The following is an 18,570-nucleotide window of genomic DNA, read 5'->3' as shown; positions in this document are numbered from 1 at the left end:
GGGATGGCACTTACATCCAGGCCCACCATTTTCCCTCGGTGCAGGGACTGGTGGGTAACATATTAGAGTGGATGAGTTAGATGAGTATCTGACAGCTGATGTTCTTCTGTAATTTTTGAATTTTCCTTTTCTTGCTCTTTAATGCTCTTATTGAATAGCTACAATATGTTTGTAATACAGTCACAACTTGAAAATTTCATATGTTGTTTTAACTCAGATGGGTTGAGAATATGTAAGTGTAGTAATAAATCTAGATTTAGTAGTAATCTAGTTTTATGTGGTAATAAATCAAGATACTGAGATTTCCAGTGTGTTTCAGTCTTCTAAAGGCAACTCTTTGAGTTTGTCTTTTGTCCCTAGCCTTCTGCAATTTTTTAATTACTTCTTCTGTATCTTCTGTCTTACTGTGTATTTCCATGGCTATATTAAATCTTCAAGAAAATTGTGTACAAATGTCTTCTGCTTCCTAGGAATGCATTCTACTAATGATATATTAAGGGAGCTGAAACACAAAACATTGCCTACCCCTTTCATGAAGTAATTGTGCCCAGAGGGGAACAGCATTTCCCACAGTATTTAGAGCTGTTAAAAGTTTTGACTTATTCTCAAATGTAGAAGATCATTTGCTATTCTTTACCATGGTGTTCCCAAGGGAGCATATTGCATCTCCTCTCTTGTTTTCATTTAGCTTCTTTTCTCATATTTTGTTAGGCACACATCAACAGCTGTGAGTACCAGTGCTTTTACCAATAAAACTCAAATATAAATGGGCCTGGATTTTAAACATTTATTCTCTTTAAATATTTTTGTTTCAGAATATGTACACTATCAGCATTTTCTTTAATGTTGCAGTCACTTGTAATGGTCTTTGTTCTTTACTATTGCAGTAGAAAGGCATTCTGTGTTTACATTACTACTGTTATGGTGCTCATCTTCTTTTACCCTAACAGAAGGTGAAAAATACCTTGATCCTCATTTCCTGTCAGTAGCAAAAGTACTTACAGTCCTTTCTAAATACATTAAAAAAAAGAGGAAATATTTATTTTTTCACCCAGGACTTACTGTTGTTATTATACAGCAAAATGTTAGTGCATTTTAAAAAATTCATCCACTTGTTCCTTGTTCCAGTATAATTAAATTAAAGGAGACTTTCAAGTACGTATGATCTTTTTAAGATGCATGTTGTATAAGATAATATATTATTGCATATTTCAGTGCCAGATTACATCCACCATCATTCTAAATTGCCTTTCCTAAAGTTCTCTTATGCTTTCATAAAATACTAAAGATGTATTTGCAGTCTTCTTGTAACCATCCAGCCTTTCCATGTTGCCTATGTACTAAACCCAAATCTAGACTTTTCTGGTATACCCACTTAGGTAGCAATGGTTTTGCCTCTTTCTTTCCCATACTTAGGGTTAACTGGAATGGACAGTTATAATCTTGTGTTTGAATTATTAGTCTTGAGAGTCTGGAGCCAAACAAGGTAAGCTCAGAAAGACTTAAAAAGAGACGTGGAGCTTGTAATCTTAACTTAAGCTAATCCTCCTGAGATAATTTTGTAAGGGGAACAGGTGCTGCTTCTTGTAGAGGAACTGTCTCAAATGGGTCTGATAAATTGTATTTTAAAATGGTTTTTAATATTTATTTTTACTTGTTGACTATATAAAGAGCCTAGACTAGTTTAGATCTGGAAGTATCCAGTATAGGTTCTTAAGTTAGTTAACATGAATTCATGCTCAGTTTGCACTTCACTTGCTTCTCTCTGCATCTGATTCGTGGTTACTGGGTGACTCAGGGGACTTGTACAGAGACTGAAACTTGGTTTTGAACTTGTGTCAACCTCTTACTAAAGAAACTCTTATCTTTGAGAAGTGTCATTCTACTGCTCTATGAGAAATGCCATTCCACTGCTTAGTGCGTGAGAAGACCTCAGCAATTGTCTGCTACTTTTGATCTATTTTTATCCTTTAAATATTGTCCTTTTGGCTAGGAATATATGGTATTCTTTTTCTGTGACTGTTAATTTATTATTGTGACATTTGCTATTTGTGATTATTTATTTTGTGAAATGTTCTATTTTGTTAGACCACAAAAAATGTGACAAAACTAGGTGGTGCCTCACATTTTCATGTTTACCAAACAATGTGTTGGCAATGATTTTTAAGACCTGGGAAGCTGAAGAGAGGAGGGTTTTAGAAGAAAGAATATAGGTGGTGACACAGGACTTAAGTCACAGTTTCAGCTGACACTAGAGTGAACGAGCTGTGTACTTTGGTTACAGGCAGTTCTGTCAGTCCATTTAATTTCTTCTTACTTCACTTTCCAGAGCAAGGGGATCTATGAAAGAGGGCAGAAATGCATATCTGGAAATGCTTATTTTGGATACCATGCATGAATATCCATAGACTAAATTGATGGCAGACTTTGTTTGAAGATACATTGGACATTTCCAATTCTTTATGCTCAGAAGACAGCAACAGATAGTGTTTGTTTTCATTGGCTTTCACAGTAACTGCTGTCAGCCTCTTCAGCAATTTCACAGGCAGTGGGGGAGACAAGAGAAGGAATGGGCATAAATATAGCTATTATCACAAAAGGTGGGAAAATATGCATTATTTATGGCTCCACATAAGACAGCCTAGCATCTGGGACAAAGCTTGTCACGCTTGAATTGTAAGGCACTCTTACAAATGTTGGCCTTGCACTAGCAAGTGTACTTTGTGCGCAGAATGACTTTTTATTTTTTTTGACTAGTGGTATGACAGATATATAATTGAGAAGCCAGCACCAAAATAATATCAACGTATTTTTTCAGTTCAGGGGACACTGTTGATGTGACTTGTTGGTTTAGGAAGAGGTCCAACCCATTTGGCTCCAAGAAAGAAAATGTCTGAATGTCGTCACAGGAGACAGGGATGTCAGGGTCAAAGGAAAGACCATGTGGAAATAGCTTATGAAAGTAAATGAAATAAATAGATATAAGTTTAATAAAACTGAGGAGAGGTCAAAACAAGTGGTGGAGATTTATAGTTACATGTGAATGAAAAAAAACCAAGAAAATATTGTTACTGTTGGTGTAGAAATTAGATATACTGGTAACCTAGAACAAGATTTTCAGTTCTGTAAATGGTATCTGTTGATATGTTAAAAGTCTGTTCAGTCTGATGTACTTGAGACACTCTGCTGTCATAATGTTCAAGCTGATACAATATTAGGAAAATCCTCTTTATTAGTATAATATTAACTATGAGTGAAAAAGGTCTTTGAAGGTTTTTGAAGGCTTATGTAATCTTTGTAATTTTTCTGATGAAGGAAAATTATTAAGATGGCATTCTTCTGAATACTGCTAATTAATAACAAGCCTTTGATGGTGTCATCTTCAAAACAATAAGTCTTTACTCTTTGCTGTTTCACTTTGTGGTGGTTTGTTTTTTGATTTTGGGTTTGTTTGGGGTTTTTTTCTGTACTTTTGTCTGGTTTTGAAAGCTGAATGAGTCCTTATAATTGGATATTCCAGCTACGTATCCTAAACAAAATTTGTAAGTGCATGAACATAAAGGGAATGATGTGTGCTTCTTGCTTTGCAAAAATGGTATAGAACAGTTAAATGTTTTAAAAGAGTTTGACCCACCCCAAGCAGCTGTATTTTATTACTCTCTTGATTAAGCTAAAAAATGTAATGTATTGAGATAGCTACACTCCTGCTAACTACAGGAAAAAAGAAAGAGAGATATCTCCAACTTCTTTAAAGCATTTCACTGAGGCTAGAGTTGTCTTTTAGGGTACTATATAGGCTCCCATGAGTACTGCTTGGGCTCTTCTTAAAGATTATTGTTTGGCCACCTTATGTGATTTATTATAAACACTTATGGCTGGACCTTCAAGTAGGTTTTAGCACATCATCCCTCATGTTTTTTGAGAGCAAGAAACTTCTGAAAGTTTGGTTGCAGTAATCTATTTCTATAGCTTCCAGTTCCCATTATCCATCAGCTGTATTTCAAAGTGTAGGGTATTGTAAAATGTTTCTTGATGTGTGACAGGATATGTGGCTGAGATTTTAGCCATGTAGCAGCTAGGGTTCATGAAGAAGAAGTTGTAGTCTTTAACTCTGTGATACCTGTGGGGTTCAGTTGTGTAGGGAGCTTAATGGTCCATCTGAGCCTTTTCTGTGATTCAGAAAAAGCTTTTATAGAAAGTAGATACCAGGAGTTTCAGGAGATTTCTTCTGAAAATTATATTAATAAAATAGGTGAGATTTCTCAGATTTTTCTGACTATTGTTTGTATGTTAAAATATTAGTGATTACATGCAGCGCAATGTGCTGAAGTCCTAAATTATGTTGGATTCTTCAGGACTATTGTTTTCTCAATAGGCAAATGATTAAGTTTTTCAAGAAATGCCACTGGCATGCAGACAGCCATTTGTTTTCAGTTTTACTGTGTAAAAGAGTTATGCATGCTAAAATTGTGTCTGATGAGATGTTCCTCCAAAACCATGGTTCTGAGTGTCTTCCAAGTTCCAACTCGAATTACAGGCATTTATGGAATTGGCATTGTCCCTATCCCTCCAGACAGATGTTAACTTTAGGAGAGGTCTCTCAGACTGTTAAACATAATGCAGAGTATTTATCTTGCTGTTTTGCTTTGTTTTGTTTTCTTAAAATGCACAGTGACTTACCCTCCTTGTTCTCCTTGCTAATTCTGCTAGATAAGAAAAGACCTGTAAGATCACTGGGTCGCACTGTTAACCCAGCACTGCCAAGTCCACCACTAAACCATGTCCTGAAAATGCCACATGTACTTTTAAATACCTCCAGGAATGGGAACTCAACCCCTTTTCTGCTTCTCAGCTTGTTCTAATGCTTGAGAACCTGTTCTGTAAAGAACATGCACTTCATCCATGGTGAGAGTACCCTGTTCATAGACAGCATTCTGTTATTTTCAGATTGGCACAATTAGCACAGGAAATAAATATTTCTATACTTTTCCTCAATATTTTTCCAAGATTAGAAGTAATTTCCCCTTCATCCTAGTAATCATGTGCCTTAGTTATGAGCTGCTTGTGACAGCTGTCACTTGGTGCAGAAGTAAATGTAGATTTAAAAGAAGGACCTGATGAATCCCTATGGTGCTGATACACAAGCATGGTACTAGGAGAACTCTGGTGCTTTAAAGATCAGTCTAACAAGGAATTTATTATGTTAGTTTTGAAGATAGCTTTCTGTAACGGAAGATGGTGGCACAATTGTATGTTTAAAATTGAAAAACTTTTTAGGTTTTCATTTTCTAATATGAAAAACTATCAAGCTAACTTGCTAGCTTTGAAGGCAGTTTTTTCTTTTTTCAATTATAGTACCTTCATAAAAAACATATAATCCAATCCTCAGGAAAATGCCTTATTTTCTCCTTATGAACAGGGCATGACTCATGATGGCCATCCTCTTAAACATATATCTAATAGTTTTTAGAAGGTGAACTGGTTGAAAATAATCAATGTAAGCTGTTTGACCTAAAAAAAAGGTTCCAATGGCATTTAAATTTCAGGGAAACACCATTATTTTTTTGCTTTATCTGCTGGCTAGCAAAGTTATGCTTGAGGTATGTTTCACTACGCAGCTCTTCCCAGGTCTTTCCTGTTTGGAAACTGCCATAAAGATCAAGGTTCACAGAGCAGTTTTTGCCATATTGTCCAAGTAAATTTACTGCACTAATTTTTTTAATATCAATGGTAACTTACTGAAAAAGCTTTGTTATTGTTGTGTGAATCTCTTGTACTGTGTACTGGAAAGGTGAGCAGGTGGAATGAAAGCTAAATTGCTTTGAAAAAGATATAATTAATCTGATGTCAGATGTATTATTGCTTTAAAAATTTTTAAATTTTAGTATTCAATGAAAAGTATGGCTGTATATGGTTAGCCTAGCTGTAGTGTGTATTACTTATAGTTTTTAGAGCCCACCAAGTAGAGAGGTTCAGGTATCATTGTGAATTCCAGGTTGTTTTGAAAGGAACTTCTTGAGCATATGCATCATTAATGGACCACTGGCTGTAAATAGCTGTATGTTTCAAGCTCAGAAATCTTGAATTACACCTAAAAATCATAAGAGAAAATTTCTATAAAAGTATAATTTCTATAAAATGTTTTATCATTCCCAGCATTTTGGAGTTTAGCTATGAGAGTGACTCAGGTGCATGTAGAGACTCACACTAGAAGGCAACACTCCTCTGCCACTGGGCCATCAACAGCCCTTGAGCTCTTCATCTGTCACTTGGTTCCACAAACTGACTCGTGGACACAAGTGAGTCATGCCCCAAACACAAATGCATTGTCTGACTTGGAAGAGACAGCAGTCCCTTGAAAAACCTGAAAAATCAAATGCATGTTGCCCCTTGCTGCTGCAACTTTCTGTCTTTGGATTTTGCACTTGGTGCTGCCTTGCTAATGAGGGCTCACATGTGGTGTATCTAAGGTATGTTTGTAAATGCTACCCTCAGGGGGCTGCTGGGTGCTCTTCAGCTTTGCGTGCTCACTCTGGGGAATGTGTTTGACTTCCTGGAAGAGCCCTTGTGGTAGCCATGGCACGGGATGGGGGGAGGCAGGCAGATGGTGCCGTGCGAGGGGGCTGGAGGCTTGTGCCCCTGGGCACGCAGCCACGGTGTGCCCCCAGCCCTCGCACACTGGGGCCTTTATTCGGTGCCACAGCCATGCGCCGGAAACATCCCACAGAATGTCCTTGGCACAGCCTGGCTTTGTGCAGTCTTGCTTGGGGTGGGCTGTGGTAATTTCATAGTGTGTTACAAGATTCCTTCATGAGGCATTCTTTCCAGCCATTAGAGGGATTTTTATTTTGTTGTTAAAGTTTGCTGGAGCTGACAGTTTTTCAGCTGGGCAAGGCTGTCTGCATGCGTGGGAAATCACTGGAATATAAGCGACAAGGTTCAGTGAGCATAGAAGCTACAACTGGTAATTTCTCTTCAGCTTAGAAATGAGTAAACTCCCTGAGCAGAAACAAGCGCAGGATGTAAAGGTCACATTGACACTTTAATAACTTTATGAAATTAAATAACAAGTTGGGCTTAATAAATGAAGCCTGTCTTTAAGGAGAAATAATTTCAAATGTCTAGTCTGGGTTTGCAAATCTGTAGTATCATTATACATATATGAAAGAGAATATATTCTCTGTATTTTTTACCACAACCTTAAATTCTTTTAAGCAGAATTTTTAAACACCATAACTACTTTTCTGTTACATCAGGATATTGCTTCACCAGAGTTTTAATAAATTTTAATATTTTGAATTGTCTCAAAAAATCATAATACTCTTTGCTAATAACTTTATTCCATAGGAGTCATTCCTTTCAAGCACTGCATTCAAGATTGATTACAAAGGAGCACTATGAATGTATTATCTTTTAAACACTTAACTATTGAAGGTCTAGAATTTTGTCTGACCAGACAAGGGACAATTTTCAGTGATGTTTTTAGGCTTACAGGTGGGAAAATATTAATTATAGTATGGCCATATCTAAAGAACTGGCAGCTGCTTGGTTTTGGTAAGGTGAGCACAGCTGGGATCAACTGTTAAAACTCGTGTCTGGTGTATGGGGTTTTTCCTCCTTTTTTTTATAGCTAGAATGACCCATTTTACCAATTTACCATAGAATACCAATTTTTGGCATTCGATGTTGGGATCTTTTGTGACATCCTGTTCTATGGAGGGAGCCCATGGAGGAAATGGAGGGACAGAGAGAGCTACTGCTCTGTGTGCCAGTACCTGTTTTGGAGATGTCTACATAAAGTATTAGCTGAGATTCCCAAAGATGAGATCTCCTTCTTTTAGGGAGAAACAGAGTAAGGCTCCTTTTATTCTTGTGCAGGAAGCCCCTTGCTAACATTTGCAAATGTGTTGATAAAGGTCTGGTGTTTAAATAGGAGGGGCCGTGACTTCTTAGTGAGTATGTCATATGGCTAGTGTAATTCAAAGAAAACAAAATCTCAGAAAAAATTTTAAGTTCTTTGATTATGCAACTTATTTTTGCAAAGTATTCTACACCCTCAAACCCAATTACTAGCATTCAACTCATCCAAAGTTCACTTAGCATTTGGAAACACAGAATTTGTTGCACATTTTAAGGTCATCATCCTGTATTTCAGGCTTCAAAACAAGCTTATTCAAAGAAAAGAAAGACCTTCTAGTCTACTATAAGTTGAAATCTTACACACTTTTTAATGCTGTGAAAAACACTTTGCAGCCATAAGCAGTTCTTGAAGGACAGAAAATTGTGATTCAGCATGTTAGTGCTTCCAAGCTGAAAGTTTAAATGAATGCAGATTGATTACTGGCTGATGAGTATTGATGGAAGCTTGAAGTTAAGTCCAAAACATTGGCATGTTCCTAACCAGCTAACTGTTTTTATTGGAAAAAGTTTCACATCAAGTGAAATTTCAGTCTTGTGGAACAAAAATAGAAGTTTGGAATATGCAGCTTTCCTGGAGAGCAGAAACCCTCCTTTGCTCACCAGCCCTTCCCCAACCTGTTAAAACTGAGACAAGAAAGTTACAGAAAGAATTTAGAATGTATTAATGTAAGAAAATTTTAAGGCTTGAAAAAGCAGCGGCCTCCCCCTGGTGTTTTTGGTAACTGTGTGCCCTGTTAGATGAATCATGCTCTGAAATGTGTTTAATTTCTGGCATGTGGCATGTCTTTGTCCCAAAGCTTCAGATGTCCCATACAAATACAATTCTCTTTTAGCTCTGTGATTGTGACTCTAGTGCAAATAATTTCCCATTGTAGAGCTGCTGGAGGGTTTTGGCATTTTAATGGCATGGGGTTATGCTACTCTGAAGCATTACCATACACCAAACACTGTCTACGTAGCACTGATTGGTTCTGAACTATCCCTGCTCCATCTTTGTCAGTGGAAAGGCTTCGGGTCTTGCAGATGTTCCCCTACAATTTTCCATGAAGCTGTTCACTGAAGTATGTATTTGTTCCAAAGAAACATCTCAGTGCCAAGTTTGGGAATAAATGACATTTCAGTGTGTTTGTGCTCAACTGATGAAATATTTAAGCGTGCAGTTTTCTGTTTCTCACTGGTTTGGCTTTTGTAGCTAAATTAGAGCCAGGTGCACAGCTCAGCCTTGCTTGAACTTTGATGGTTTGCTGATCTCTTTAAGTAAGATGGCATAAATGATTTACCTTTTTCTTAAAACCCCCGAAGGTCATTACAGTTTTAATGTGCTCGGGTGGTGCTTCAGAGAACTTGTTATTTTGCACAGCTAATTCTAAATAGATCTACCTGATATTTCCACTACCAGAACTTTAAAAAAGCCCTTTTTTCTTAGAAAACACTATTTCTGTTAAAGCTTGAATGTACCACATTGGTAAACCTGAATGTTTCAGAACCTTTTTTAGTCTTAGAATAAACATGTCTAAAAATAAGCTGGCATCAACTTTTTCAGTATCATGTGATATGTATAACAAACCAACTAACCTGGGAAAAGGAGAGTTATGTTTTGAGAGAGATTTGATTTCCAAAACAACAAACCAAAGTTTAAGCTTTGACAACAAGCTAGGTAACAAAAGAAACCCAAGTCATTGAGGAAAAGTACCTAATCATCATGTCAGTTTGACATACTCGATTGTATGATGGAACTTTTTTTTTTTTTGGTAATCTGTTTTGAAAGCCATGAAATAGTTGGTAGCAAATGTTAATCTCTCAAGATGTGTGAACCCTCCAAAAAAAACAAGCACCACGGTCCTGGTTTGCATGGTGTTGACCTGAATAAGGGGATAATGTGCTTAAGCAGCTTATTCATTCTTCAGCGGCCTTTGGAAAGGGAGCGGCTCCACAATGGTTTGCCACTCAGGGCGCAGACGTGACCACTGTTCTTTTCACTTGCTGAATGTTTCATTCTTTTGTGTCCGCCACGGGTTTCTTCATACGTTGTTCCAAACAGGACCATAAAGGAACTTTTTGGGGCTATTTCATGTCAAACTGTAACGTTTGTTAAGCAGAATGCACTGAGCTGTAAAGGAATTCTGAACTGTGAGTATATAGCTGGCCAAGCTTTTCATCAGAGATGTGTCGCTGAATTAATTGTCTCTGCTTGTGAGACTTCCCAGGCTAGAGGTTTATCAACACTCCAGAAACACTGTAATAATTCTTTAAAATATTTCACATTAAATTTCAGCATAAAAGATAGGTGAATAAACTCAAGCAATGGTCCTGTAAATGGAACTGCTTTGGAGTTCTGAGTTTTTGTGTTGACTATAGATTTAAATGCTCACAGATATGAAAAATGCAGAAGTAGCAAAAGGAGTGTAGGAGCCTATGTATGTTTAAAGGCTGATTTAGCACTTTTTGAACAGAATAATGTGATGCCTGTTTCTCTTGAACTTTCACAGAATCACTGCCCATCTAAACTGCCTTCTTGAAGGAATTAGACTGGTTCAATCTGGCTGCAAAGTGTTTTAGAAACATGCCTTCAGAATTTAAAAAATAAAGGAACCAAAGATTTGTTTTTCACTTTGAGCATTGTTTTATAAAATGAGAAAACAGACATTGCTTAATAAAAAGCTTGTGGAAGCTCTTCAAAAAGAGCAAATCAGTTTAGGAAGAAAATTAGGAGAGTTGGAAAGGGATTAAGTTATTTCCTCTGAATTGGACAGTGGAGCATGCGGTATCCATGCACAGGACATGGAATAGCAGAAGCCTACGGGCATGGAAAACTGCAGCAATGGGATTTTAGAGGTGAGATTGCTGCTTCTGAGTCCTACCATGATGTTCCTGACAGAGGCTTCTGAGCTTGGCCGTTCTTCTTTCCAACCTTGTGTGCTCAATCTGGTGAGAAGTGTTAGACAACTCATATGGGCTCTCCAAAATTGCCTGAAGATTTCCAGTTGTTGAAAAGTTAATTTGCACTTTGTGCAAATTCATCCTCCAGATACATAAATTTATCCTTGATTTTTCAAGTTTTCTTGAGATAATTTTTAATAACTAGAAAAACTTGAAATGAAAAAAGAATTTCAGAAATAGTTCTCGACTATAAAGTTTGAAGTGATTATATCAAAACAAGAAGACTATACAAAAGGGAAAATTACGTTGACAAATATTAGATCAAACTCTTGCCAGTTTTTCCTGCAGCATGTAGAGTAGGTACAGAATTATTATTTTGATTTTGCTGCTAGAATATTTAGCATAATGTGAATACACAGGCAAAATTATTTCTGAAAAAAATGTGCTACTTAGACATAAATGCTACTGTGTGTTGGTGAAGGGAATAAATGAAATATTTACAGTGTAATAATGTCACCTTCACTTACAAAGTAATTTTAATTTTGAGCTTTGTGTTTCACTTCAAAAAGCTGAACTAACAACTTCTGAATGGCTGTAAGTAATGTATTAAAAATTGCTCTGAATTGGTGATTAATTTAGCAAGAAAATTCAGCTTTAACACCTGCTTGATTTTTTTAAAAGATTAGAATCTTATTTCTTGACATCTTTGTGGAAGTGGGGAGAAATGTGAGGGAGATACAAACACCTCTGTCTATAGGTCTGTATCAGGAACTCCTGGGGAGGCAGAATGCCACCAAAGATTTTAAGTTCCATACTGATTCAAATCATTCTTTAACAGGGGCTTGTGACCCAGAGGATTTTTTTTTTCAGTTTTACAATTTAAAACAAAGCTGGGATGGGAATTTAGGCCCTTCTCTGAAATTCTGAAATCAGATTTCTGTTTCCCAGTCTGGGTCAGGAAGAGAAAGCTTTCCAGACTTTTTGCTTAATTTTGCATTCTGAAGACTCTCACTTGGAAGACAAGTTGGTCTGTATTTTTCTTTACAATGTTTTTCTAGTTGAAGCTGATGTACAAAAAATTTCTGCCACCCTGCTGAGTTTACAAATTGTTTTTGGATGAAAAATGTTTTGCTAGCTTCTGAGCTATTCTGCAAGCTGTTTGGGCATGTGTGGGAGGATTGCACACTATAGACAATGGGGAAATCAGCTTATTTGTTTTCAGAGGCATGTGAGAAATAATAACAAAGAGTGTCTTTATACCTGAGTTCCTGGGAAAGCCAGTGGAAGTGTGATGCTTGTTGTGGGGAAGTATAAATTTAGTAATTTGCAAGTTATAATTTGGAAATACATCAAACCTTCTAGTAGTGAAGACATGGAGTGATATAGCCTTAGTGTTTTTATGGAAGTATGGATCATACAGCTAAAGAAAGAAGTACAAGATTTAAGCATAGACAAATTCAGAAATCATACCCAACTGATGGAACATGGATAGCTGAAATTAAGAATTCTAGAATATAACTGATAATCTAATAAGCTTGGAAGGAAAAGAGAATGGGTTGGTTACGTTTTGGCATATTAAATTTTAGAAAACTGCACATTTTCTGAATATCAGCTCATCAACACAGTTGAAATGATGCACTCTGGGAGAGATTTGTGAAACATTATGCTAAAATTAAGGAAAATAGCTTTTTTTAAAGGTCAGAGCACTTTCAGGATATAAAAGAAAAATAGAAAATTACCAAAACTTTAAAAGATACTTTTGAAACCTGACATTTCAGAGTAAACTTTACTTTTTTACTTGGAAACTATACACTTCCTTTGAGATTAGGGTATCCCTTTTCCTTGATACAAAAGGGTGTTTCTTTAATCTCTTTGTTTCTTTGGTCTTAATGTAGGGGTGGATAAATTGATATGTTCTTCATATGCTTGGGTTAATCCTCAAACACTCTATTTTTGTCTCTTTCTTATTAACTGAGTGTAGTATTGTAACTTGCTCATGTAGTATTTCAAACATTTTTTTTTCAACAGGCATTGCTGAAAGATCCTTTGTATATTGGGCTGAGACACAAGAGAATTAGAGGTCAAGCCTATGATGATCTTCTTGATGAATTCATGGAAGCTGTGACTGAAAGGTAAGTGATATATCTGTGCTACTTATTGATGAATTCCACTGTGAACTTCATCTTGAGAGAAATAAAGGTCAGTAGCTTATGAAAAGACAACAGAGTTAGGTTAGGTTCCAGATAATTTTTATTTTGAGCATAGTATTTTATGAGTTTATAACTGCCTTAGGTATTTACCTTCAATATTGCAGTTTCTTGACTTGTATGAGCAGCAAAATTCATCTGGATATAACTAGTTTTTCAAACTTCATTTTCAAGATTTAGATTTTTCAGTGTTTAATTTTAAACGTCATGGTATTGGTACCAAGTCTGATCTTTCACTGCTTCTCTTTTCATATACAGAAAGTAGTTAAATTTATTATTAGATGCATAAAATAGTTCTCTTTGCATGTCAAATAACACATTTGCTCATAGTTTCCTTGTTTGTTAAAGTATTTTGAGTTCTAGCTCTGCATTCAATGTGTATATCTAAAATAGCTCAGTTGCCAGGATCCTTAGTGGAATGTGTGTTCTCCATCTGCCTCCCAAAGGTGAGGCTGAGCTATGGAACCTGGAAATACTTTCCAGCTCCTCAGTCTTGCCTTGTGCCCCATCTGCATGAGAGACCTTACCTGGGTATACATAACTTCTGTTCTTTCTGCCTTGGTTGCTGTGCAAAAGAAACTTGGCCAAGAAGTGGTATTAATTTCTGTGCCTGAAACCCATATTCTTTCATGTACTACCTACACTTTTCCCCATCATCCCCACTGCCACTCCCTTGTTCATAATCTTCCTATGGAAGTTGCTGGTGTGACTGTCCTGTTGTATGTTTGCTACTCTGCTGAAAAACACTGCAGATAACATTGGTGAACCTTTCTAATAGAGTAACCTCCCTAAAAGAATGTTCAGAGCATTAGAAATTGCTCTGTGGTCTGTTTTTTGAGAATCTCTAACATAATGCATTCTCTAACTTGCCCTTTCTTTAAAATGAGCCACTGTTCTTGATACTAAAGGAAATAATCAGAGTCAAGCAGAAGATTATCTCAGTAATGTTTGAAGGTCTGGTTGACATGCGCTTGTTACTTAAACATCTTTTAAGCTCTGTAATTTTGAGCAATTTTGAGCAATTTGTGTTTGCTTGACCTTCTGAAAGATCACTTTGTTCTCAGCTAAATCTGTCCTGGTCAGCAGTGGTTGAAGTTCATGTTTGAAGTGCAGCACTTAAAAATTGTAATTCCAACTTTGCGTGGTTTACTTGTGAGTTGTTTTGCCTGTAGTGTGACACCTACATTCATTATGATACCCATTTACTAAGGTGAAGGGAAAAGTGATGTAGTTAAATAAAAATTGAGTCCAATTGCTCAATAATTTTACATTTCCTTAAATCCAGATTTGTGTTTAAAGTGCCGCTGGCAGACTTAGCACTTACAGCTGATTCTGGCATAGCAGGTCTGACTGTTAAACATGCAGGTCATGATTTCCTTTACAAACGTTGTGGTGATCTAGGTAATTGTATACTTTGGTTACATGATAGTTATTTTTTCCTTATGAAAGTTTCTATTATGTTTTTCCTCTTTTCACTTTTCTTGGCCTTCTGCTGTCTGTTTCACTGAGTATTTGCTTTGCTAATCTTAGATGCATGTTTGGTCTGTTAAATTTTATGTTAGTCATATTTATTGTTAGTTATTGCCATGGTGCTCCAAAAGAAGATTGCTTATTTAGCACTGCCTAATCAGTTCTGGGAATGGGATAAATTCTGGTGAAATCTGCTGTCATGGTGTTTTCAGTACATCTCCAAGACATACATAATCATGAATAGTGTAAAGCACAAGGCTGTCACGTATTTTTAATAAGTCTAAATTAAAGACAGGGTGATGACAGATATTTTCAAGTTGGAAAGCTATGTGAATTACCTCTTTTAGGTCTTTTTCACCTTCATAATGCTCCAGAGAGGCCAAATGCTAACAGAAGTGAGAGCCAGGTTTTAGCAGCATTGCCTGGGAGCAAGAAGGAGTGGGCAGCAGTACAGGGCAGTGCGCTCTGTACAGTTAGAATTAGGCCCTTTTTATTGGCTTCCAGGCAATTTTCCTAGATGTCATCTTGAATGATTGTTAAATTTTGAAAATCTTAATTTTTTAAAATTTATAAATTTTTATGCAGCATAATTTATAGTGTTTCATGTTGAAATGTCACCTTTATACAATGAATGGCATGATAATAAAGAAAGTGCTTCATATAAAGGTATAGTTTCATCAACTGCAATACTTTCTTCCTTCTCAGCTTCTGCTTATATTCACTCTAAAAAAAAGTTCCACTTATGAAACAAAATTATTTATGAGAGTCAGGATTAAAAGAAAAGAAAACCCCAAACCAACAAACCCTAAACTTAAGCTAATCATTACTTAAAGATTTTGGTACAGTATCCAGTGTGCTATCATGGCAGAATGGAACTAGTACATTATGATTTTTCCCACATGAGGGAAGGCAGGAACATATGGAAAGTATCTGGATTTCTGGTGACAAAAATCCAGTGAACAGCTTTTATTTATTTACATATGTATACATTTATCTGTTTGTTTATTTATTACCAGTGCCAGCAGCTACCCTCTCTGAGGGCAGGTACTACAATTTCTCTGGGCATTACCAGGTGGTTCTTGCTTTTGTGTCAGTGCAATAATTTAGAGGAACAAGAATATTCTAAGTGGAAGGAATATTTTATGACAGGAGAAAAAGACAGACAGTTGTCTTCATCAGTGAAGAACATAATACCAACTGGAATTCAGACACATTTGTTAAGTTTCTGCCCTGTGCAGAAATGGGTCATAAAACATTTTATACAGACAAGTAAGTTTTTCCAAATGCCAAGTTGTTTTTAAATATCTATGTTTACAGAGGAAACTTTGAAAGGAAGGATTGCTAAACAACACTTTGGTAGCTGGGATTGATCCACCAAACTTTCATGTGTAACCAGAGAAAATAACTCTCTTTTTATTCCAGTTCCTGTTTCTTTTCTGCTCGACTGTGATGATGCAAAGAGAAATATATCAGTGGCCAAGAGGTATTCATGTACAGCAGTGAAAGGATTATGGAAATGCTTGAGGGGAAAATATGTAGAATGGAGATGGAACAAGAAATGAAAGGAGAGGAAAAAAGCATCTTTTTAATAACAGGGACTTGAATTTCCTTGTCTAATGCAAGGAGGAGATTTAAAGAGTATGGAAATTTTTTCCCCATTTCAAAGCATATTTAATTTTCACAAATCTGGTAAAGATAATGCTACCCTGAACCCCTCAACAGAATGTCAGAGAAGTGAAGAACACCATCCTACCAGCTTGCTTTCTGCTTCTGATCATCCCCAATAGAAGTCATTATAGTAGGCAGGGAAAATACTGACTTGCACCTCTGGCCTATGAACAGATAGGAAACTTAGAAAATGGAAAGAATCTGGGGGATTTTCCATAGATTATTTCCTTGCCTATCTACCACAACCCCAAAGATTTAGATGGAATTATTCCACTGTTATGAGCTAAACCTTGGGGATTTGTGATGTGTATGAGCAGCCCTGTATCACTGAAGTTATCTTTCTGTGTGTGTGTGTGATGGTAAGTTTTCAGTTACACTTCAAGATACAAATAATAGTCATGGACCCTTGAAAAGTAATGCCATGTGTCGTTTACATTCTCTTCTGTAATGATATTTTGATTAAATCCTTCCCCACTCTTTTTATATGCTGTGCTTTTCTCAAGTTTGTGAGCTATAAACCAAACTGCTGACAATTGTAATTCACTGTGTTCCATCCTAAATTACCATGATGCAGTCATTATTCCTCATTTGCCTGATTACATTATTCACAGATGGTAGCAGTATTTCATTTCACTTCATGTACTACTTTAAAGCAATGTTTTATGGTAAATATGGTTTAGCTAACTTTGAGAACAACTGTAAAAGCAATATATCCACAAAATCAAAATAGAAAAATATTTTAATAGCTGTTTTCATTTAGTAGATTACATTAGAATATAGTTCAATTTGTGACTAAATTAATTAATTCATAGAGTCTTTACTTTTGGCAAGAGAATGTACTGGCAAGAAGTCAACTTAAAAGGTGCATATAGGTATGCATCATTAAGGGAGTGGTTGGACCACACAGTCATTCTGACCTGTCCAAGCACAGGTTGTGGGAGCATTGGTGCCTCTGTCCTCTTTTGCACTTTAGTGGTGCAAGACCAAGACTTACATTGTCTTGGTGTGCCTCTATGTTCCCATATTGATCAAGCTAAAGAGGCTGTCAGAAAGTGTGCAGAAGAAATGCTGCTGCAACAACTCCCTCCTATGGCAGACTTAGCAAAGATCCTTCTGTATTGAGATTTTTTCCCTCATTGGGAATTAGGCCCTTTGAAGCAATTTGTCAAATCTATGACTACCTGCTCCTTCCACCATGCAGTGAATATTAAGTTCCTAATGAGGATCACTGTGGACAGCAGGATATGAGAAAGGTGGGTCCTTTGGCAGTAGCCTGTAGGCTGCCTTGACTACAGCTACAGTTGTTCTCTGAACCTACCCTCAGTTCCTTCCTGTGCTTACATCTGAGGTTCATTTCCAGTCATTGATGGGTTTGTGCTCTTCCTGAAACTACCTGGGTCCAGGCTTCCTTGCCCACCTAGACTCCCAGGTGGAGTTTTTTATACTCATGAGATAAGACCTTTTAGAAGGCTCCTTAGCTTGTTTGACTATTAAAAAAGGCTCTTGGAAAAAAAAAAAAGTATTTTTACATTGTGGTTTTAAGTGAGGATCTGTTTCTTTGGATAATGGACAGTGGAAGAGGAAAACTCAAACAGTTTCATAATCAGAATTTATATTTTATTATAATAGCTCAAGCAACTGTGATGGTTTGCCTGAGGAGAATCTTCTAATCTTGTGATTAACCATGATGACTTGTAACTGATTCCACTTGCAACATTTAAATTGTCAACAGATGATGCCGTCTCTAGGAAGGTTGTTAAGGAACCCTGAATCCTTCCCCAGGCTGTGGTGCTTAGTGGGATACCCTGCTTGGAATTGTCCTCACCTGCCTGTGTAGGGGAAAAAGAGGAGTAAACTAACTGCACTGTGTTTCTTGAGGTGGGATGCCTGTGTGCACATTTGGCACTCCTTCAGTTGCCAGATCCAGGCAGCTCTGACATGGAGGAAAGAAGACTTGGTAGAAAACATCTGCTTCTGTGTGTTCTGTTGTGTAAGGGGGAGTAGGTTAATTAATTCACTCCTAGCATGAATATCTTTATAAATGCAAAGAAGAATGTAGGCAAGCAATTTTTTTGGTTGGTTGATTGGTTGGTTTGGTTTTGTTATTTAGTGCCTTGTATCCTTCTTCCCTTTCCTGTTGGTTCATTTGGTGGTTAAGTCATATATGGTTGCTGGAAATGTTACAAATATATGCTGTGCAGACTTTTTGGATGCAGTAAGTAGCATAAGGAAAAGTGAGTCTGTCAGTGAAGCAAAATCATAGCAGAATAGACAGAACCTAATCACATCAAGTTTATTTGCAGAGAGAAACCTATTATTGCTTGTGATGCAAGACCTTAAGAGAAATTCTTAGCAAAGATTAGCAGAGGAGCCTTGAAGAAATAAAACCTCATTCATGCTTTAAAGAAAACAAAAAGTACCAAAA

General features: G+C 36.7%; 1 protein-coding gene across 2 annotated transcripts in view; it reads left to right on the top strand.

The window, feature by feature from the left end:
- ME1 (malic enzyme 1) overlaps positions 1–18,570 on the top strand; it is a 154,318-nt gene that overhangs the window by 73,081 nt on the left and 62,667 nt on the right. For both annotated transcript variants that reach the window (XM_054630403.2, XM_077174877.1), the window contains exon 6: positions 12,829–12,932. In XM_054630403.2, the coding sequence (XP_054486378.1) occupies positions 12,829–12,932 (104 nt within the window). The remainder of the gene's footprint in view (positions 1–12,828; positions 12,933–18,570) is intronic.

Source organism: Agelaius phoeniceus, chromosome 3, assembly GCF_051311805.1.
Source record: "Agelaius phoeniceus isolate bAgePho1 chromosome 3, bAgePho1.hap1, whole genome shotgun sequence".
NCBI classification, from domain to species: Eukaryota; Metazoa; Chordata; class Aves; order Passeriformes; family Icteridae; genus Agelaius; species Agelaius phoeniceus.
The sequence above is the reverse complement of the archived record's forward strand: the minus strand, read 5'-3'. Positions and strand labels throughout refer to the sequence as shown.